At 48.2% G+C, this 24,114-nt stretch overlaps 1 protein-coding gene across 2 annotated transcripts in view; it reads right to left on the reverse strand.

The window, feature by feature from the left end:
- Pdia5 (protein disulfide isomerase family A member 5) overlaps positions 1-15,854 on the reverse strand; it is a 91,879-nt gene extending 76,025 nt beyond the window's left edge. The window contains exon 1 of one of the 2 annotated variants that reach the window (XM_006974560.4): positions 15,624-15,854. In XM_006974560.4, coding sequence (XP_006974622.3) covers positions 15,624-15,788 — 165 coding nt within the window. In that variant the 5' untranslated portion in view covers positions 15,789-15,854. Of the gene's footprint in view, positions 1-14,189; positions 14,447-15,623 lie in introns of those variants that run through there. The other variant, XM_042259252.2, reaches the window with a different exon arrangement.
- Positions 15,855-24,114: the final 8,260 nt, after the last annotated feature.

A 24,114-nucleotide genomic window follows, 5' to 3' on the forward strand; every position in this document is an offset into this window, starting at 1 on the left:
TGAGAAAATTAATGCACTCCCTGGCACTGTGATTTATTTTGGGAAATAAGTACCCTTGCTTTCATAATTCAGAATACGGGATATTAATCACACAACTCTTTGCTGGTGGGCCACAGTTGAAAAAAGAGAGAAGGCGGCCGGGGCACCATTAGCCCAGCCTTAAAATATGGATCCCAACTGTCAGAGTGCTGGCAGGAACCTAACACATCCAATTTTTCTGGCAAGCCGCTTGGCGTGAGGTAGCGGGTCTCTTGAAAGTGCGTGTGCCCTTTGACTCGGTGGATCCACTTCTGAGGAGCTGTCCTGAGGGGATGAGCGAGCTTTCTGGCACGGATATGACTCACACAACCCCAACATGGACGAGAGTCAAATCTGTGCAAACAACACAAACGCCCCACCGCAGGGGAGTGGCGGCACACAGTGGCACAGAGGGATGGTGGGACCACTCGAAAACATTTGCCTAGAGGTTAAGTTAAAACAGGAAAAGAAATAAAAGAAACCCTCACGGCATGGCCACAGCTCTAAGCAAACAAAGTGACATTCAGAAAAGACTGGCAGAGAATGAAATGCACCCAAGGCTGCCCTTGGAGAGCTGCATGCTTCTTTCTCTATTTTATAACTCTATTTTATAATAAGAACGTTTGACGTCTGTTTTTTTTTTTTTATTTTATTTATTTTATGTGTATGAGTGCTCTGTCTGTCTGTATGCCTGCATGCCAGAAGAGAGCATCAGATCCCATTACAGATGGTTGTGAGCCGCCATGTGGATGCTGGGAATTGAACTCAGGACCTCTGGAAGAGCAGCCAGTGCTCTGAACCACTGAGCCATCTCTCCAGCCCTGATTTCAATTTTTAAAGAAAAAAAAAAAAATTACCACCATTTGGCTACATTATAAAAAGATCTCTCAAAGAGTCTCCCAGTGAAGAAATTCAACTGTATTGTGGCAAAACATGAAAGTTCCTAAGTAAGGGGCTGTTAACATCACCAGCAATGGTGCAAAGTAAGACAATGGCCTCCTGCTGTGATACACTGAATGGAAACATCAAGACTCAAACTGTAGCTTGAGTATGCTGGCTCACATCTGTAATCCCACCAAGTGGGAGACTGAGGCAGGAGGATTGAGAGTTAGAAGCCAGCCTGGACAACATAGCAGGATCCTGTCAAAACAAAAATAAACAAACAGGATCAGCGAGATACCTCAGTGGGTAAAGGAGCTTGCTGCCACGCCTGATGATCTAAGTTCAATATTCAGTATCCACACAGTAGAAGAAGAATATGGGACCTGGATGGTAGCACATGCCTTTAACCCCAGCACTCGGGAGGCAGAGACAGGAGGATCTATGTGAGTTCGAGGCCAGCCTGGGCTAGAGCGCAAGATCCAGGACAGGCACCAAAACTACACAAAGAAACCCTGTCTCAAAAAAAAAAAAAAAAAAAAAGGAAGAAGAGAATGGACTCCCATGAGTTATCCTCTAACCCCAATATGCATGCACAACCCCCCAATAATTAAATGTAATTTTAAAAGTTACTTTAAAACTTAAAAACAAATGAACAAACAAAAAAAAATCTCAAGCTGTACAAAAACGCTTCCAAAAAAAGTCAAGGTCACAAGAGACAAGTGAGGAGTCACCCCAGGGCAAAGAGAGCCAAAGGACATTGGGCACACTGGTTTGAGCCTGGGCCCCAATGCAGAGTTGGCCCTATGAATCTGTGGCTGACACACCTGCAGATTCCATCAACTTCAGATCGAAAGCACTCCTAAGAATTAGCCTGGACTGACTCATAGAACGATTGTTCTCGTCACAGCCCCAACAACACGCTGATGTTCACACAGCATTTACCCTGTACAGGCATCACAAGCAAGCCAGAGATGACTCGGAGTGCACAGAAAAAAATTACATATGTATAAAACACTGTACTAGTCTTAGGGATCTTGGCACTCGTGGATTTTCATATCGGCAGGGTTCCTGGACTCATTCCCCAGGGGCCACTAAAGGCCATCCGTTCTCCTTTCCTGATTTTGATCATTGCATTGTGTTAGGTACGATAATATTCCCACATTTTAGGAAACACAGTCATGCATTGCTTAATGACAGGAATTAGTTAATTCTGGGAAATGCAGCTCAATAGGACTGAAACACTGCTGTGCCATGTGACTGCTCTGAAGCATTTAAGGAGCAAAGAACATCATACGTGCTCATTATACATGCAGAGGAAGAGTCTAACTAAATGTGATCAAATGTATTCATGGCTCCTGAATAAAAGGTGTATGAGAACCTTTTATATTCGTTTTTCATGAACCTCTTCTGTAAGGCTGGCACTATTTCCACTTGAGAAACAGAAAAACAAAAAAATACTTGCTGGGAGTTGGGGGACAGCACTAGAGAGATCACTCAGTGGTAAAACACTTGTGGCAAGTGTGAAGACAGGAGTTCAGATCCCCAGCTCCCCTGTAATCAGATGTGGGGCTGGCTGGCTGGAACCCCAGCACTCCGGAGGAGAGGTTTGATCCCAGGAGTAAGATGGCTAGACAGATGAGCCAAACCAGTGAGCTCTGGGTTCAGGTGGGAGACCCTGCCTCAATATACAAGATTGACTGAGAAAGACACTCAACACACACCAACCTCTGGCCGCCACGCACATGCATTCACACCCACATCCACATGTGAGTGTACACATTCTAACACACACACACACACACACACACACACACACACACACACACACACACACAAACCTGCCCAGTAAAAGAAAGAAAAAATAGAAATGGCTATAAGAGAGGCTCAGATGCCACCATCACTTCCCACAGGCCTTGACCCCGCCCGCTCTGCTCTGGCACACCAGCACCTTTCCATGTACACACAGTGCCCACCTGTCCTTCCTGCCCTTGCCCTAATGGCTGCTCCTCGACTTCAGAGGCCACGAGTTTTCTGTTTTGTTTCGTTTGTGGGGAAGCTGATTGGTTTTGTTTTTAGTTTGGGGGAGTTTGGGTTTTGTTTTGTTTTTTTTGCTTTGTTTTTTTTTTTTTTTTTCCTTTACAGGAACTGGTATATAGAATTTGAAGAAAAACAGGACTGGGGCTGTGACTCTGTAGAGCACTTGTCTAGCATGCACAAGGTCCTGGGTTCATCCATAGACACCATGAAAAGAAAAACCGAAAAATATCCTGCTTACATGCCTAGCGAATTAACACGCGCCTAGTGAATTCTTATAACATGGATGAGGGGCTAGACAAAATAAGCCTAATTTTTAAATATAAGTAACGTATGCTCTTTCAAAGGATGCATCCTAAGCATCTGCCACCAACCACATGGCAGAGCACTGCTCTCAAACCAGCAAGGAAGGCTGAACCACAGAGTAAGTTTGGGAGTCACATCACCAGTTTCTGATGTCATTGTTTACCCAGTAGGCTTTGAATAACAATTAAAGCGTCCTGAGTCCCTGAATTGGGGGGAGGGGGACGACAAGCACATGCCTCTAGCTGCAGGGGGTTGGGGAGCTAGGTGTGTATATTAAGAAGCAGACTGCAGTGGGAGAAGGCCTGGAGAGATGGCTTAGTGGTTAAGAACCCTTGCTGCTCATTCTAGCAGAGAACCAAGGTTCGATGCTCAGCATTCACGGCGTGGCCCAGAACCATCTTCAGCTCCAGTTCCAGGGAGTCCAATGTGTCTCCTGACCTCCACGTGGCCTTTAGGAGGTACTCAGCACTAAAGCTGCAACACTTGCTCAGGGTTACAGAGCAAGTAAGTGACCTCTGATTCAGACCCAAGTCTGGAGGACCCTCGCACCCAGAGTGGAACAAAGGCTGCCACAGGCTGTCCTTGTCCTGTAAACACAAAGCTAGCTACATTCTTAGACAGGCTGAACATCTGGAATGGGAAAATTGAAAACGAGGTCTATGTAGCACAGGCTGGCAGTGACCCTCTTTGGTCAGTCTCCCAAGTGCTGGGATTACAGATTTGTGCTGCCATGCTTAGGTCCAAACACAAGACTTCCAGAGTATCAACATGATAAGTGGACAATCGCACATCCAACTACACCAATGTGTCCCAGTGCAAATGCAGGTACGCTAAAAGAATATTCCATAAAATTACCTTCAGGCTACGCATACAAGATGCATTTGAAAGGGAAATGATCTTCAGACATGGAACTCATCACCAAGATCTCATTATGTATACAAAAAGATTTAAAAAAAAAAACAACAACAACAACCTTGAAATCCAAAATACTTCTGACCCCATCATTTCGGCTAAGAATCCTCAGTGTGTGCTTTGTTTCCTTGGAGAAATACTAAAGACTGCACAAGCCAGCTTCTCCCTGTATTCTGCACAGCACAAATGTGGCTGTCAACCAGGGACAAGTCAGGGGCAGGACAATTGATCCAGGAGCCTATAAAAACAGGTTTGCTTATCCTGAAATTGCAACTGCGGTGCATTTAACCAAGACGTAAGTCCCCGAGGCTTTTAATGTTTTGGAAAACCTCTTCTAGGGCCAAGAGGGCTTTGGGTGACTGCCAGCCCGGTGTGCCAGGCCTGCTAACGAGGATGAACTGGTAGGAACACTGAACTAGAGAGGTGGGGAGGGCAGGGAGAGGAGGAACAGGGGAGGAAGAGGTGAATTCCCACTCTGGAAACCCAATCAAGCCTCAAAGCTTCCCTAATTGATAAGAAAAAAAAAGCAACTCAAGAGCTCCTGACCTGCAGTACACAGGCATGCTTTCATACGCACGACCACATTCTGTTCCCCAACCCACGTTTCCAGCCTTCCGGTCTCCACTCAGAAGCAGTCATAAAATCAATCTAGCGGGTGACACCTGCATCTTTTTCAAATGACATGAAACAGAAACATCAGGACGCCTGATAGGTGGCGAGACTAAGCGTTCAGAGAAACAGTTACATCTGCCACTTGTATAGAACACAGGGTGGGAGACTGACGGAGCACTCTACGTCTAGCATGTGTGAGGCCCTGGGTTCAATCCCCAGTACCTCCACCAGCACCCCAAAAAGATGTGTACATGTTCTGGCTATAAACCATTGCTGTGGGGAGCGGAACCACCACCACCACCACCACACACACACACACACACACACACACACACACACACACACACACACACACACTTTAGGGGCATGAAAACTGAGGTTCAAAGCAATTAAAAGACTCGCCTCAGGCCAAGCCTAAGAGGGCACACGCAGAGCCTGCCCAGTGTGTGAACAAAGATCCTGTATTCTTCTCTACACCTGGCCGTGGGAACACTGCCACAGACATCTCTGGCGCTCTCCCCCATTCCCTAAGAAAAAGAGCCAGGGGGCCAGGCAAGTTCTCTTTCCCGTCTATAGCCACTGAGGGTGACGAACTGAAAAGAGCCGTGACAGCCTGATCCATCTTCCTCCGGGAACCTGCATGCCTGCAGTTCGCTGGGAGCCCTTCACAGAATACCGAAAACTTCATGGGCTCAGGCCAAGTGACCCGGCAGGACACTGGCGATACAGTGGCAGCATGGCATGCCGCCCCAGTCAGTGGAGAGCAGTAACCCTGCCTGCCAAACGACTGTCTGCCACACAAATTAACGCTCCCTGCTATAGTTTGGGTTTGGAATGTTCCCCAAAGGCCCAAGAGTACAAAGCTTAGCTCCCAACTGCAGTATATTATTGCAAAGCCAAGGAATCCTAGGGCTCGGATTCCTTCCTGCTCTGCTTCACGCTCACCGTAAGGTATACAGGCTTTTTCCACAGGCTGTTGCTGTAACAGATGGTACCGCCACAAACCCAAGCCACGGGGCCCAGAGATCACGGACTCAAACCTAGGAAACCCGGAGCCAAAATAAGCCTTTCCTCCTCCTAAGTGAATTATCTTGGACATTTTGTCACAGCCACAAGAAACTGACTAGAACACCACAAATTTTCGGAGCTGTATCCTACTCCTTCCCCTTTTTTGAGATGTCTCACTGTACCACCCTGGCTATCCTGGAACTCCCTATGTAGACCAGGCTGACCTCATACACACAGAGAGATCTTCCCAGGGCCTCCTGAGAGCTAGGGTTAAAGGTATGTATCAGAACTGTTAAGTACATGCTTCCTGTAAATACAGATTTCTGGGCCTTACTCTACAGGTCTGAACGGCCCTGAAATAGGTTTTTATGCACATATTCTTTCTATGTATATAAGCTAGTTCAGGTTTATTGACCAAACCTTTGCTGGGGAAATCAGCACACTCTCTTAAAGTGGATTTTAGCTACAGCCTGACTGGAGAGGCTGCCACTGATGCATCTTTTAAAACCACTCTCTCAGGTCCCCCATGTCACTCCCATCCCCATTCATGGTCAGAACTTCCTATCACTTCCCTGTCCAGTCCTCATCCCTCTGAAATCTGGCCCCTGCCACTGAGATGTCCTTACCCCACGAACCCTGTGGCTGTCAGGTTCTCGCAGCCTCTGAGGCCTCTGTGACCCTCCGGTCCCCCCTCTAAATCTCCCATCCTCTCCCTCTATATATACACACTGAGGCTTCTCTGGGCTCACTCAGTCCTCTCCTTTGTCCACCCCACACTTTCCACAGGAGATCTCTCTGTAGAAGAGCACTCCGAAACTAATGTCTCCAGCCTAGGCCTCCGTTCTGGGCAACACACTCACTTCCTGCTGTCCTGGTTTGCCTTCTGTTCCTGTGATAAAAACACTCTGACCAAACACATCTTGGGGAAGAAAGGGTTTATACTTCATCTTACACTTTCAGTTCACAGTTCCTCACTGAGAGAAGGCTGGGCAGGAACTCAAGCAGGGCAGGAGCTTGAAAGCAGAAACCAGGAGAATACTGCTTACTGGCTAGCACCCAGACTCACATTCGGTTACCTTTCTTATACAGTCCAGACCCATCTGCCTAGGGGTGGTAGTGCCCACAAGGGGCTGGGCCCTCCTCAATCAATCAGCAACCAAGAAGATGCCCCTCTCCCGCCACATGCCCACAGGCCAGTCTGATGAAGGCAATTCTTCGATCAAGGTTCCCTCTTCCCAGATGTGTCAAGTTGACAGCTGAGATTAGTCATCACATCTGCTCACTCAGCAGTTCTTACTGTGGGTTCAAGGATCAGTTAATTGTTAAAAAGACCTAATTCCCATACAAACCAACACTGAGCATATTTCAAAGTTTTACAATAAATATGCATTAAAATAACAAAGCTAGGTCAAAAGAGGATATAAGGAGGTAAGCACAAAAACACTTTTTTGAAAGAGGTTGTTAGAAAGTAACATACTTAGGACCAAATTAGACACCAGGAACAATTGGGTTTCTTTTCCGGTTCACACAGATCATTTGTAGCCTCCCCCAGTCCTGATTGTGGGCCCTGAAGACTAAGCCGAGCTCTCTTCCCAGGGCAGCAGAGAGGCTTCAGACGGACTTCTTACACTGCACTATGCTATGACATCAAAAGTTCACAGACTGAGGGCTGGAGAGACGGCTCAGTGGTGAAGAGCACTGGCTGTTCTTCTAGAGGACCCAGGTTCAATTCCCAGCACCCACACGGCAGCTCACACCTGTCTGCAACTCCAGTTCCAGGGGATCCAATGCCTCTTCTGGCTTTGCACATGGTGCTCAGATATATGCAGGCAAAACACCCACACTTAATACAATGAAAATAAGTAAGTCTAAAAAAGAAAAAAAATAAAGTTTACAAATTCTCTTTTACTTCCAAATCTTGGCTAATTTTTCTATGCATCTGTACCTATGAACTTGACCTTGTTTGGTGCAGAGGATCGAACCCAGGGCTTTGTTTATGCATTCCACCTCTGTGTAAGCCCTCTACCACTGAGCTACATTACATCTCTAGTATTTTGGAGCAGTGTTTCACTATGTGGCACAGGCTGGCATGCAATTCATGAACCCCCTGCCTCTACCTCCCACATGTTATTATATACAGTGTGCACCACACCAGGCAGGAGAGTCTGTGACCTTGGGTGGAGAAAAGGTCTATCCTTATTCCGCCAACATCAGCAAACTTGTAAATGCACTAATGCTCTCTGCAGCTTAGGAATGGACGTGGCACATGCCAGTAGTGACTACAGTCACTGACTCCACCAAGTCACCTTTTCTTTCTTGGAGCAGAGAGCCTCCTGTGCTGTTTATGATAGGACCACCGCTCTAAATAACAGAAATTCTCAAACCTGCCATCCAGATCTTACGTGACTCACCAACCCAGCAAATCTATTACCAACAAGTTACGGCCATCTTACTCAACATGTGTTGTATTTCTAACTGCTTTCCTTTATAAATCCACGCATTCTGAGACCTTTACAAACACTATTTTGAGACGGGGCCCTTGGCCCCAGGGGAAGCCTTTCCTCAACTCTCTGCATCAGGTGGGGGACGGTAAGGCATCCTCTTGTCACTGTGCTTTCTCTCCCAACAGCTCATCTCTGAATGACGTCACCGACATTTGACTTGGCCACTGAAGGAAGGGTGGCACTGGTCTGATTTATCAGTACAGCCCAAATGTCTCAGCACAGGACTCGGCTCATAAAAGTTTTCAAGGAAATAGCCATTCTAGGAAGGAGGAGGAGGAGGAGGAGAAGCATCGACTGTCAAATGGCCAAACTCCTGTCACACCCTTAGGATGCTGGCGCTGGTCCAGTTCCTCAATGGGCACCTAGAATATTCTGCCCAGGATGCAGCAAGGTGAGGCCCTTTGATGAAAGGAAAGAAAACCCCTGGGGACCCTTGCCTACCTGACCTAACAATGGAGGTTACCTCTGGGCTAGGGTTCTTATGGCTCTCCACCTGGACCCTATGAGCAAGCACTGCCAACCAGGACTGAAGGACCCTCTGACAAACGGGGCGCCGAAGGGCTAGCGGAATGGTGGCACTCTCTGGAGGAGAGGGAACTCCACCCCTGCTCCAGAAAGCTGTAATGAGCTGAAAACTGCACATACAGCCGGGGCCTCAGTGTGACTCCGGGGAATAAAGAAGATGTAAAAAGGCTATTCTAACCTCATGCCATCTGAGTGTCATTAGCCCCCCAGTGCACGATCGCAAAGCTAACAGCGAGCAAGAAGTGCTGGAAGGCAGGCATGCAGCGGAGGGTGGCCAAAGGGGACGCAAACCGGAGCTACTTGGAGAGGAGGAAGCCAGCTGGTACCTAGCCAATGGCTCCTCCCATGCTATGGCCATCAGGAAGCTACGGGGCAAGTGATACCGCCACTCCAGAAAAAACAAGGCCAGCTCGGCTGCTTAAACGCTCGGGGCAGCTAATGCGCCTTCACCTTCGGAGCCACATACCCTCCGTTCTTTTTGGTTTGCTTGCTTTTTCGAGACAGGGTTTCTCTGCACCGTTTTGGTGTCTGTCCTGGATGTCGCTCTGTAGACCAGGCTGGCCTCGAACTCACAGGGATATCTGCCTGGCTCTGCCTCCTGAGTGCTGGGATTAAAGATGCGCACCCTGCTCGGCTCCATACCCTCCATTCTTATGAAAGGGCACTGCTCCCCACCTCATCTATAGACTAATCCCTCTCTGGGGTCACAGTATTTAACCAGCTAAACTCACCATTATTAGCATAGGTAACACCACACTGAAGAGGGTCACATGGATCAGCCCGGTCAACCCTGAGTCCCTCTACAAACATAAGATTTGTCACAACTCCAGTCACTATAACAAACAGCCAGAGACTTAGAAGCATGCTGCAAGACAGGACCAGCAGCAGAAGGGACAGAGCAGCCCACCACAGGGGAGCAACAACAACCAACGGGGTGGGGTGGGGGGGTAAAACGTTAGGACTCCTTCTGTCCCCAACTGGGTCCAAAATATAGCAGCGAGAGGTTAGGTCAATACACAGCGTAAAAGAACTTACGTTCTTCTTCCAGCTGTTTCTAACCTGGCCACCTGGTTTCAAAACCAAGCACACAGAACAGCCCCACAGAACAAAACCACAAAGCTGGGGTGAAACCCTCTAGGGATTAATGTGGTCTGCTCGGTGTGTCTCTGCCCCAAGAGAGGATCGACTTTCAGAAGGAAGGAGGAGAAACAGAGACTTAACCCCCTCAGCCTCTTGGTAGGCACCAACCAATCCCCAGGTGTCTCCACATAAAGAGGGGGAGGTCAAGGTCGGCAGCAAGAGGCCCCCCCAAGGAGAACCCCAGCAGCAGCACAGGCCCCACCACGTGGCACCTGTATCACGTGGTCTCTGGCTCACACCGGCTAGGCTGGCCCACCAATGCATATGACCTACTACCCTCTACCAATGTCCTATGCCTCCTTTTCAACAGCTCGCTGTGAGGCTAAGGCTCCTGGGCTGCCAAGGCCGGTGCTGCCCGCTTCTTGCCCACCATTTACAAACAAGTGAAGCAGGGCCCAAGGCCGGGCAGCTACGGAGTATCAGCTGCCTGAAAGCCGGCTTGCTTTCCAACACATCACACTTGACTCTAACACATAACAAGGAGGGAAGAAGCAAGAAGAAAGTGTTCTGGGCAAAGCACCTCAGCCTTTCCCCTCAATGCACTGTCCCACGGTGTTATTAAAAGGACCGCCTTCATCTCTCTCTGCCCTACAGAATCCAGTCTCAGGGCTCGGCAGACATTTCCACTTTGCCCTTCTTATTCCCCACCACCAGACTCTGGGCTCCGCTTCCCACCAGCTGGACCTCTCTCCTCTCTTGCTCACATCTCAGTCTTGGAGGCTTCCTTCCCTATGGGCAGCATTCACTCTTTCCACCAAATGTTCCTCCATCACCCACATGCCCGGCGCCTGGGCTAAGTGCCTACCACACAACAGCCAGGCAAGGATCGCAACAGTCACAGGGTCTGAGCTCCACCCTCCCTGTGAGACCAACTCTTTCCCGGGGCCATCTCTGGCCACTCAGCACCCACCACCTGCCCTTGGCCTAAATCCCCAGCTGTCAGCACCTGGCATCCACGTCGATATAGCTCCACCTATGTACCCCCACACATCTGTTTGAAGACTTCGTTGGTAATGTGTTTATTTCTGTGGGAAAAGTGCACTCTAAGCTCCAAGCAGCATTATCAATGGCAATTAGGTCCCCAGGCCAGCCCACAAAGGCCTATTAAATATATAATGGTGCCAGAGGAAAAAAGAGAACCTGCCTGACTGTATCCTAAGAGCTCTGCAGGCGAGGCCACGGGGCGAACATGCCTTCCGAGCCTGCACCCACCGTCCCCTGGGCTCTGAGCTTTCCAGCCGCCACAGGGACCAATACACCGGAAGCAAGCTGGAGAAGGGGAAGGGGAGGAACACAATTCATAATTCAGCAGGCCTGGCTCTCCTCTCGGCTCCGCTGAAGGCTAAGTGGGGGTGAGGTGTAGTTCATGGGTAGAGTGCTTGTCTAGCGTGCGTGGGGCTTGGGGTTCAATTCCCAGCACCGCAAAGTCAAAGACCACTTCTCAGATATCACCAGCTCATGGACTGTTTTGTAAATGTGTTTGTAAATATAACATGTATTGTCCATTTTTATATAAATGTTATCAAGAATGGGCTCTTTTGATATGAAATCTCAATATACTACCATTAGGTTCGGTTTCCAAAGACACTAAACATCCTATCCAAAATACAGACATGGAAAACTACATGTGTGTGTGTGTGTGTGTTGCTGGGGAGTGAACCCAGAGCCTCCCACATTCTAAGCAAGTTCTCTGCCACTGAGCCACAGCCAAAGCCCGAGGCAAGTTTTATTTATTTATTTAAGTATTTTAGTTCTTCGAGACAGGGTTTCTCTGTGCAGCCTTGGCTATCCTGGAACTGACTGTGTAGACCAGGATGGTCTCAAACTTAGAGATCTACCTGCCTCTGCCTCAGGAGCACTCGGATCAAAGGTGTGTACCACCACTGCCCAGATCCTAGGCTAGTTTTTAACTGAAAATATTGGGATTCATTAAAAAATAATCCATCCACTGTTATTATTTTTGCAGTCTGTTTGCACACTACTGAAAACTCTGCCACAGCCAAGCAGAGTCCTTGGCCTGACATTTGAGAGCCATTGAACTTGGAGACAGCCACTGAGCCCTGACAGGACAGTTCTCTAGCCTGGGATTGCCCACTATACAATAAAGCATGTGTGTGTGGCCCTAGGGGAAGGTTGGGCTGGGCAGGAAGCTCCAGCTGTACAGGAGGAAAGTGGGCTCTTCCGTCAAGTGGTCCTGGCCTCTCTAGTCTGGGAGCTTCTGTGGCTAACTTGTCCCAGGTACCACCGGGGACTTTTCTAGAAGACTAAAAAAGGCTGCCAAGAAAGCCTTTAAATTTTTTTAAACTTTTCTGATAATAAACATATATACATATATATCTCACTTAAAAATATAATAAATAATAATCAAAGAAGCAAACAAAAGTCACCCACCATGTCACCTTCTAGAACAATCAGTATTTCAACGTTCTAGTAGTTCTTTGTACACAACTTCATCCTCTCTGAAGTCTAATTCTGTATCTTGGCTTTTATAACTGAGCATTTTTCCTCTTTAGATGGTCTTCATCCACAACTTAGTATATCTGAACAAGAAGCATTAATTGTATTAAGCGTATTTCTTACAACCACGGCAACGGACCGAATGTTTGGTGTACCCTAAAATTCATTATGTTGAAATCCTAACACCGTCCACACTGTGATGGGAATGAAGAGTTGGGGCCTTAGGAAGGAATCTGCATGAATAGGACCCATGCAAGGCGGTGGTGGCGCACACCTTTAATCCCAGCACTCACTCGGGAGGCAGAGGCAGGCGGATCTCTGTGAGTTCAAGGCCAGCCTGGGCTACAGAGTGAGTTCCAGGAAAGGCACCAAAGCTACACAGAGAAACCCTGTCTCAAAAAAACAAAAACAAAAACAAAAACAAAAAATGGGGGTGGGGGTTGCCAGAAAGCTCTCAGGTCCTCTCTGTTACACAGGATGCAAGAAACCGGCAGTCAGCAGCCTGGAAGAGAATCTGCCTTAGGACCTGACTGAGCTAGGGCCCTGACATCAGTCATCCAGCATCTGAAACAGTGATAAACAAATCTGTCATTATAAGGACCCAGTCTACTGTGTATTTATTATAGATGCCCAAACTAACAAAGAAACATTACTTTCCAAAGTCTGAAAGAGGCCAGAAGGTATTACACCACACCACTACTATTGAGGAATTCAATTACTTCCATATTTTGTTTTTATAAAAGATGTAGTACATGTACAGCCCTGAACACAAATCTCTGTAAACCCCTTCCCATCATAATAGTTTCCTTCATTTGAGAGGGGTGGCTCCCAAAGCTCCAGTGGATGCCCGAAACTGCAGATTGTACAGAACACATAGACCTTTTCTCTCACACACCCATATCTGTGATCAAGTTTAATTTATAAATTAGGCCAGGATTTAAAATAACTAATAACAATGAAACACATTAGTTATTACTATACTGTCATAAAAAGTGAATGTGGTCTCTCAAAGTATCATTTTGTACAATGCTCACTTTTTTTCTAAGACATGGTGCCTGGCCTGAAATTCTGAGGATGACCTTGACTTCCGGATCCAACTGCCTGGCTTTGCACCACACCCAGTTTATGTGAGGCTGGGATCAAACCCAGGGCTTCGAGTTTACAAAGCAAGTGCTCTGCCCTCTGGGCTGTGTCTTCAGACCCCACCTTCTTCTTACTGACCACAGATAACTTAAAACTGGACAGTGAGACCATAGATATGGGGGATACTGAATTTTTTTTCTTTTTTCTTTTTCTTTCTTTCTTTCTTTTTTTTTTTTTTACAGTATTAAGAATTGAGTCTAGCACATGCTAGGCAAGCACTCTGTCATTAAGCTATAGCCCTCACCCTATTTTCCCATTTGAGACAAGGTCTGCCCAGGCTGCCCTTAAACTTACTCTGTAGCCCAAACAGAACTTTCGATCCTCCTGCCTCAAACCTCCTGGATTCCAAGCCTGTGCCATCAGACCCAGTAAATACTTTTTCATATCCCTTGAGCCACACCCAGTGGCCTTCAGTCAATCCAGAGTGAACAAAGAACCCAAAGTGCTCCCCAGGGCCTTTATCAGATCCACATGGCCCGACCAGCAGTCACTTATCACCGCTGGATTCCAGGCTCACATCCCTCTACCTCACACCTGCCAAGCCAACTCTAGGCTTAGGGGAAAGAGACATAAAATGCCTGTTTAGGACTCCCAGTTGCCAGTGCTTTGGGCAAACCTCAATGTTCTTTCATATTGCCCGTGGGGTACCTGCAGACCTCCGCCTCGAAGTATACTACACATTATTCCTGGACTCTGCTCCGCCCACTTCAGGAATGCCACAGGGGCTCTTCCTCAAAGATAACGTATGGCTCTCCCGAGGCAGGCTACCAGCAGTAAGGGCATGAGCTCTTCCTGCTCTTGCCCTTCTCTCATTATTTGCTCACAGGATTGACTGCTGCTCAGCCGAAGGCGACACCTGACAGCAGGCACAAAGTGGAGTTTGTTCCCCACCCCAAAATTCAACCCGGTGGCAAACAATGTGGTTGATAAATGTTTACAGAGTAAAAGTTCAGACTCCCGAGCCCTTGTTTTTACTGGAGGGAGGGAAAAGGGAAGAAAGTAGAACCCTCCTCCCTCAGAGTTCAAGGACTGACATCCTGGTGGGAGTCAGACCTGCTGGCTCCAGGAAACTGATGGCAAACATCAAGGCCACCACCACCACCACCCTTACAGGGTCTCTCCTAGAGGGAGGACACAGAGCAGGGAACAGGGAGTTTCCTCGAGGCTACTCCTTACTGGTGACCCCCAAAGGACAGGGCACTGGGAAATAAAAGTGTTTAAAGCCACTCACCCCTCCTCCCCCCCAACCTGCCCAGCATCCTTGCCACACCCAAAGGGAAAACAGTAGAGTGGCGGGGCAGGAAGTCTTCCGGACTGATGGTAGTGGTAGAGGGAGTAACGAGGATGGACCCAACACGAGGAAGACAAGAAGTTACGAGAGAGATGTGGAAGAAGGCAACAACATCCCGTCACACATCCACAGCCACACCTCGGCCCCGGGGGCACACCCATCCCCACTTCTCCGGGGGATGCCCCGGAAAGTCTCCCATCCCCACACGGTATGCACCCCGGTCCACCCCTCCTCCACTCCTGTGTCCCTCCAGTATCATTTTGCAGTCCGCGGAGCTTGTCCCTCCGACTCCTCCGCGGACCCATCTGACAACCTCGTTAGCGGGTATCTTGACTGTCCCCATCTCGTGGAAGAAACGCAGACCCGTTTAAAGATCCGCGGCGCCACACTGCTCGAAAGTGGCCCGGGCTGGAGCCGGCGTCACATGGGTGTGGGAGCAGAACTCCTGGAGGTGGCGACCCCACCCAGCCCGCCACTCGCCCTTGCTCCCGGGGTCCAACCCACGAGCAAGGTCTCCTGCTGCGCAGGTGGAAGGCAGCTTCCACCCCGCACTCACACAGGTGCAGGCGCCGCCCGGGAGGGTCCTGCCTTGGCTGAGGGCGTCCCAGACCTGTGCCCCCGCAAAGTTGTGCTGGACCGCGAACCCTGAGCAAGGGCTCACCCGGCCCGGCCCGGGCGGGACGCAGAGGACCAGGACCCCGCTGCCACCCGGCGCGCACGCCCCCAGCCACCCCGGACCGCGCGCGCCCACGGCCACGCGGAGCGCACGTGTCGCCGGCCCGGTGCCTCACCCCGATCGCCAGTAGCAGCCCCCACGCCCGCGCCATCCCCGCCGCCTCCTGCCGTCTGCGCCCGGCTCCCGCGCACGCCCGCCAGCTCCACCGCGGCCAACAGCAACCGCCACTTCGCAGCCGCTCCCCGCCTCCGAGTTCCCGGTGCCACGTCTGCCAAAGCATGCGCACCAGGCTAGGAGAGGCGGCCCGGAGAGGTGCCTGCCGGGAGTCGTAGTTCACGAGCCGCTGAGGGGGGACGCCTCTGCATTGGACTTTGCTCTGGGGACACAGAGCAGCAGCTGCGGGGAAGTGGGGCGGGGAAGCCGGGGAGTAGGGCCAGTGGTTCACTTGGAGACCTTGCTCTGTGCGCGGAGCTTCGGAACCAACAACTCACTCTGCCCCCAAAGTTAATTTACCCACTCTGAGGACTAGGAGGCAATCCGGAGAATTCCAGTCATTTGACTGTAGATCCTAATTGTAAAGTCTAGTGTGGCCTCTGGAGAAGAGGAAAAGCCCTCTGCTTCCCAGGCTCCGACCTTCCTCTTTTTTTCCTTGGCAAAATTTTATTGAGAGGTCTGGAAACAATTTAGAGATCCCTAAAAAGTTAAGCATAGACTACCATATGATTCACTTATTATTCCTTAGGCATAAGCTCATTTCATAAGACTTGAAAAGGGTACTCAAACAGTACTTGCACACACCAATGTTCCTAACAGCGCTGCTTACATTAGCCAAAAGGTAGAAACAAGCCAAATAACCTCAATGGACAAATGGAGAAAATGTGATATACGCCCACACAAAGGAATACTATTCAGCCAATAAAAAGAAGGAAGTGCCACCATGTGAACAAATACCAAAATACGATGCTGATTTTTAAAAAGACAGATACAAAAGGTCTCACACTGTATGGTTACATTCATATAAAATATCCAAAGTTTGTAAAAGATATGGCAAGTGAGCAGATTGTTGGTTGACCTGGGAAAAGAGAGGAATGGAGAGTGACTAATGGATTCAGGGAATATGGGGGCGGGGGGGCTGTTCAACATTGTGAGTGCATTAAATGTCACCAAACTGTGCACTTTAAAATGGCAAATGAATGTCAGCTACCTGAGTACAAATTGTAAAATGGGGGCTGGAGAGACCGCTCTGTGGTTAAGAGCCCTTGTTCCTCTTACAGTCCACAGTATGGTTCCCAGCATTCATGAGGCAACACACAACCATCTGTATCCCCAGATCCAGAGGCTCTGATGCCCTCTTCTGACCTCCAAGGGCACTGGGCATGCATGTGGTACCCATAGATACATGTAGGCGAAACACCCATACACATAAAACATTTTTTAATGTTAAAAAAAAAGTCCTCTTTTGGATCCACTTTGCCATGCCTGCCTTCAGCTAGTTATTCATTTAGGAATGTTTGTGGGACACCTACTCTGTCCTGAGGAGGCAGATGGACAGAAGTAAGATGGACAGTGGAAGTTACAGTCAGGAGTTTGGAGATGATCTCTGAACAAACCTTGCCCGCTGTCTACAGGTTCGAGGCCACATCTAGAAGTCACCCTTGCCTCACCCCTTCTCAAGAGACCCACCTAATTCCAAAATACAGGTATTCTGCCACCCCCTGCTGTCACTGGTGTGTCCCGCCTACGCAGGGGTGGCAGCAGTCTCTAGTGGGTGCCTGCTATTCCTAATAATCCATGTGGTAATGGCACTTGAGTCTTGCTAGTCACTTCCAAAAACCTATTCAATGGTCTTCTGTTACCCTTCAAACAGTGGCTCTCAACCTTCCTAATGCTGTGACCCTTTAATACAGTCTCTCATGTTGTGGTGACCCCCAACCATAAAATTACTTTCGCTGCTACTTCATAACTGTAGTTTTGCTAGTGTTATGAATCATAATATAAATATCTGAAATGCAGGATACCTAATATGCCATCCCTGTGTTATTTGACCGCCTGCTGGGGGTCTCGACCCACAGGTTGAGAACCACTGCCTCAGACTAACAAACCCCTCCAGGACCTGCAGCCCTGTGTCTGCCCTCTGGACCGCATCCAGGTCCTCATCCCTCTCCGGCCAGCTCAGCTTCTGTCACTCATACCTTTACTTCCTGGGACCCACCCCCAGAGCAGCTCCTACTTCCTGTTCTTTCCAGGCCTCTGTTTGACTGGCACATTCTAATCCTCCTGGAGCTCTCCTGTGTCCCCATCCACAGCGAACCATAAAACAATTTCACCCTCCCCTCCCTGAGGCCCCCTAATTCCCTAGCTCTCTATCCCTGCTTTGCTTGCACTGACCACAGTCTGCACTTTTCATTCTGTCTCTCTTCATGGGTTGGTTCTACATTCATAAGTTCAACCAACTGTGAATTTAGAACATGCTGTAAAAAGATCTCCAACTGTACTGACCCGGCATAGATCAATTATTCCTTGTTATTGTTCCCTAAAGATTACAGTGTAGCAAAGCATTTGCATTGCATTAGGTATCGTAAGTAACATAGCGCTGATGTGAAGTGGACAAGAGGTATACACAGGTTCTGTGCAAACGGGAGGCTGTTTTACTTGAACAACCCTGGAGTTCGTTGTTTGTGAGGACCGTGGGGGTGTTGTAGGAGCTATCCCCAAGGATACTGAAGGACAACTGTGTTTTGTTGTATTTGTTATCTGTGGCTCCACCAGGAATGTGTTTCCCTTCCTGCTTACCATCCCACTTCCAGAGCCTGAGGCAGGACCTGAGCCACGGGTGTCTCCAGTGCTGCGTGGGTGGACAGCCCTACAAAGTCCTGTTGGGGCACTTTGGAAATTTCTAAAGCAGGTGGGGAACATGGCTTCCTCGATGCACTCGGCAACTTCAAGCTCACAACCCACATATGGGAAGGTGAGCCATGTACCTCTTCTCTGTGAGTCTATTTCCTATCTGCACAACGAAGTTTGTGAGAAAAACCAAATCTCTCTCTGTTGTAAGCATTGCAATCCTTGGGATCCTGAAGTCTGGAGCCAAGAAATAAATACCACAAGTCACTGTAAGTGTAGCAGCTTAGAACCCTGCTCCAGGGAAAGGGTTCCCCAATGTAACAACTCTGCTGAGGCAGGGGAGGGTTTCCCCAACCGAGATTGCTACAGTTCTGTTCAGGTCCCCGGGAATACAAAAACTCAGCTAAACTGTTACAACCTTGCTCGGCTCCACCCAGACTCCATCTCTACTCTGGCGGTCACCCAAACCTCATTCAAGAGATGTATTGAAAGGGAAGAACCCACCAAGATAGCTGCCTCTGTCAGGGTAGAAAAAGGCAGAAGCAAATTGAACAAGCTCGGGCTTATATGGGGCTTCTTAGGGGTGGAGTTTTTCTAGGGAGAAGATTTTTCAGGGTGGCAATTGGTCAGATTTCAGTCGCTTAAGCTTGGACAAGCTCAGATTGGCTACAGTTCGCGATCAGGGAATTGGCTGGTTTTCTGCTCAGTTGGTCAGGGGCATATTTGGTTCTGGTTTCAGGGTCAAACTGTTTCTTTCACTGGCCCTTTTTTAACCTTTTGGCTCTGATTTCAGGGCCAGGGCATATTTCTTTCACTGGCTTTGATTTTAGGGCCAAAGTTTGTTTTTCTGGCACTGGTTTCAGGGTCAGGGTGTTTCTTTGGCTCTGGGTTCAGGGCTAAAGTGTTTCTTTCACTGGTTCGGGTCTCAGGGCCAGGGTGGATTTCTTTCACTAGCTCTGGTTTCAGGGCCAGGGTGGGTTTCTTTGGCTGGCCATTTTACCATACACCTGTGTTAGTGTTGTGTCCTTGTGACAAAATGCCCGCAGAATAGTCTTAAGGAAGGGATTGTTTGTGTCGGCTGGGTGTTTCTGGTGGGGAGGGCACGGAGAAGCACAACAATTCTCACCACATTGACCAGGATGCAGATCCAGAGATGCCCGAGCTAGTCCATGCTAGCTGACTTGCTTCCTTTCTTTCCTTATTCATCTGGATCCTCCGTCTTTGGGAAGCCTATATTCAAGGTGGGTCTCTCCCAGACCCCCTTACTTAACCATCTCTGGAAACATCTTCACAGATGTGCCTACAAGGATGCTTTCCTAATTACCCGGTTAGCTTTAACTATCAGCTTGTCACAACCTACAATTATCTAGGAAGAGACTCTTTACTGAGTTATCTATGTGATATTGGCAGATGGACGTGTCTGTGGGAGATTGTCTTCATTGTTAATTGCCATAGGAGGGCCCAGCTCACCACGGAAGACACCATTCCTTAGGCAGATGGTCCTTGTCTTAGTTAGGGTTCCTAGTCCTGTGGTAAAACACATGATCAAAGCAACTTGGAGAAGAAAGACTTTATTTCCTTTGTCAGAAGCAATGCTATGTGGAATAGCAACCAGGATTACCTTCGGGTTTTCTACCTTGACTGCCCTCCATGATGGACTGTAACCTGGAACTGTAAGCTGTCTTAGTTAGGGTTTCTATCGCTATGAAGAGACACCATGACCACAGCAACTCTTATAAGGAAAGCATTTCATTGACGTGGCTCCATTACAGTTTCAGAGGTCCAGTCCATTATCATCATGCCTGGGAGCATGGTGGCATGCAGGCAGACGTGATGCTGGAGCAGTAACTGAGAGTCCTACATCCTGCAGGCAGCCAGCACTCGACTGAGAAACTGGGTGGTATCCTGAGCATAGGAAACCTCGAAGCTCACCCCCACAGTGACACACTTCCTCCAACAAGGCCATGTCCACTCCACCAAAGCCTCACCTCCTAACAGTGCCACTCCCCATGAGCTTATGGGGGCCGGTTACATTCCAACTACCATAAGCCAAATAACCCCCTGGGAATTTATCACAGTAACAGAAATGAAACTAGAACGCTAAACTTCTAGGTACTTCTCAAGTCAATCAAGTTGGCATTCACGGTTGACCATCAGGTCTGGGAATATGGCTCAGTATTACAACAAGCTTTGGGTTTTGATCCCCAGCACCGCAGGAAACTGACTGTGGCAGCATACAGCTATAATTCCAGCCCTCAGGTGGGGGAAGGAGGATCAGAAGTTCAATGTCATCCACAGCTATGGATGAGTTTATGAATGAGACTGTCCTGTCAGAAAAAAAAATGAATCATCCATCTCACATTGGTGGTGGGAATGTAGGGTGGTCCCCCTGCTTTGGACAACTGTGTATATCAACTATGCTTTAAAGTGTTTGCTGCAGATTTTTTTTTCTTAGTAGCTATTATGGGCTGAAATATGTCCCCTCTCCAATTCATATGTGGAATTCCTATCTCAGTGCCTCAAAATGCGACTGCCTTTGAAGAAATAATTTATAAAGGTTAAATGAGGTTATTGGGGTAGGCCCTGCCTATATAAATGGGGTCCTTATAAAAAAAGATGAAGTTAGGACACAAATACACACAGAGGAAAGGCCATGTGGAGACAATGAGAGAAGATAGTATCGATAAGGGGGAAGAGAGAGAGAGAGAGAGAGAGAGAGAGAGAGAGACCCTCAGAAGAGCCCAACCCTGTCAGCACCTTGATTTTGAACTTGTAGACTTGTAAGCCATCTAGTTCCACGTGCTCTGTTATGGGAGTTCTGGTGAACTAAGAATATCCTAACTGTCCTTGAACAGAGGATGGATAAATAAATGGTAGCATAGTCTGAAATCAAAACAAACAAACAAACAAAAAACTAATCCCCCCCCCAAAAAAAACCAAAAAAACAAACTACTGTTCCATGCCAGAACGTGGGTGAATCTCAGAACTCTGATGCTGAGGGGAAGCAGACAGACCCAAAGGAAATTCTCACTGTTAACCTGAAGTTCAAGAGGCAAGGGGGGTTCGTAAATAAAAGCAAGTGGGATGGAGCAGAGAGGGAGGCATTGTGGGAGAGATCGTGATTAAATGATGGTTGCCTGCTGACTTATTGCATAGAAAGTCATTTATTAATTGAGCTGAATTAATTGCCTGGGCTGTTATAGTAGTATTTGTACAGTGACATTTTTAAAAGTCTAAGCAAGGAAAGGCTTGGTGGATCTTCTAATCATTAGGACTCCTTGTAACTGAAGTGTCTTCTAAGACTGGATCAAGTTCCTGGTCTGTGAAGCCTTGAAATTCAATCGTCAGAAATGAGAAAGAGAAAGGGGGAGGGAGGGAGTGTTATATTGCATTTTCCTCTAAACTGAAGCATATCACTCTGGGGGCCGGGGAGCTCACCAAGACTCACAAAGTTCTAAAGGGAGGCCCTTTAAGACTCAGGAAGTAAACTCGGAAGTATCAGTGAGTCCCTAAAACTTAGCAGTTTCACAAGGTCCCTCTTTTGCCAAAGTTACATAAGCCATAAAGACAGCTGAGGAGAGGAGAGTCCAGCCTGTGGAGTTGCCTGCAAGTTGTACAGAAAGCTCCAGGCTTCCAGGAATCATCACCCACACTGGGGTGGGCTTTCAGTGAGACGCAGCTGTCTGTAAGTGACCCCACATTCTAAACTCATTGGCTCACCAAGTTAAACTCTGGCAGTATCGTTGCTTTGGTGTATTGTCAATTACCTATCTAGATTGAGTACACATTAATACATGTCTCCCCGGGAATAATGTCACACAGCGGGGAGGGAGGGTAAGAGGGAGGGAGGGAGGGAGGGGAGGAAGGAGGGAAAAAGGAAAGGAGGGAGGAAGGATGGGAGGAGAGGGGAGGGAGGAAGGAAGGGAGGGAGGGAGGGAGGGAGGGAGGGAGGGAGGGAGGGAGGGAGGGAGGGAGGGAGGAAGACAACCACCCAGCCCTATGACTGAGAGCTGAGAGCCAGGTAACCAGAGGGCAAGGGACTGAGAAGAAAGAATAAAAATCTCCAAGAAAACAGACCATTTCATTCTGCAATTGAAACAAGCTAAAATGCAATTTATGGCTCTTCCGGGAATGGTTAGCAATTCTAAGCTTCATTCTCCTTGAAATATTAGGAGGCGAGCACAGGGCAAGTGCACCCCTCCTCCATTAGGGCCTGCAATGGGAACCATCCATTTTTCAGCACCAGCCCCTTCGGGCCCAGTTAGAGAAACTCCTATCTTGTGCTGGATTATGAATTTGACCTCACCTTACATTCATGTAGATAACCCCCTCCATCATGTCGGCTGGCATGAGGACCAACACAGTGACCATTTTGTGACAATCAGCATGATGGGAATTGGCTCAGATAAAAAGAAGGGGGTGGGGAGTCCGGGAGAAATACTAACGAGATACAAAGGAATGTGTTCTGCCTGCTTCCGTGTATAGAAGGCCCATGAGCCAAAAGGAACGGACTTTTAGTGGAAGAGCATGAGGTGTCACTGAAAGGGGTCCCTTGGGATGCTGGCAAAGTTCTCTTCTGCTGTCTGAATTTAGATGCATGGGTGTGCTCATACTGTGAAAATGTATCATACACATCCACAGACTACACTGAACAAATACTCGCTTCCAATAAAGTTCACAATTTGAAAGAAAAAAGAAATAAGATGGAGGTAAGAAAAAATCAGCTCTGAATAGAGAAATGTAAAAAGGCACCAGGTCTCAAAAGAGAAACAGCTAAGACATCTTTTTGGTAACATGTAGGCCTGGGTGAGAGAGCCATCAAAAAGGAATTGGGCCATCTGACATTGCATAGTACCCATAGTTTCAGGGGCTGCCTTATAAGGCTTTGACGCCACCCATCAAATCTACCTTGACTGGCTGATAGCAGACCCTCACTCGCCATCGTCTTATATCCCACCAGCCCAGGACTCAGTTTCCCTTCTCTATAATCCCACAACTTTCTGTGTAGACCGTGGTCCTTAAGAACAAGGACAGTGATAAAGTCACAGAGACAGAAAGGATAACAGTGTATTCCAGGGGCTGGAGGGACAGACCAACAGGGATTTGTTTAATCCATAGTTTCCAAACGAGCATTGTGTTACTATACCCGGGACAATAATCACTTATTCACTCCAGATATGGCACCAAGGACAGACCAGAGTAACAATCTTAGCCACAGATTAAACGTTTGGGGATTTAGTTTTTCTGGGGAGGGGTTACTCAGCTGCATCACCAAAAGCCTTATTCAACAGGTGTAATGACTCAAAAAAGCCACATCACGGAGGGCCTCATGCCCAGTCAACCCTCCACCTTCTATATAGTGCAGTGCTTCCCAAGATCAGGTACAGCTGGAACAGAATTGCATGCAGCCACGGCTCAGGTGTGAGGCTGGAATCTGAGGTGTGGATCTGCTGACCAGTCCCCCCACATACACCACACACACACACACACACACACACACACACACACACACACACTTCTACCATGGAATGTTTGTAGGGCCCATATCATGAAGGTCTCCCGCTGGGAACCATAGAAGCCGCGATTTCAAGACACAAAGGCTGTGTCATATACCTCTAAACGACACAATTCCACAACAAGGGTGTCTCCGTTTCTTTCCTGAATGCTGCAATGAAATATTCCTAATGAAAGAAATTCAAGACAGAACTGGGCTTACAGTTCCAGGTTACAATTCGGAGCTGGAAAGAACCAGGCATATGACA

Source organism: Peromyscus maniculatus, chromosome 12 (assembly GCF_049852395.1).
Source record: "Peromyscus maniculatus bairdii isolate BWxNUB_F1_BW_parent chromosome 12, HU_Pman_BW_mat_3.1, whole genome shotgun sequence".
Taxonomy (NCBI): domain Eukaryota; kingdom Metazoa; phylum Chordata; class Mammalia; order Rodentia; family Cricetidae; genus Peromyscus; species Peromyscus maniculatus.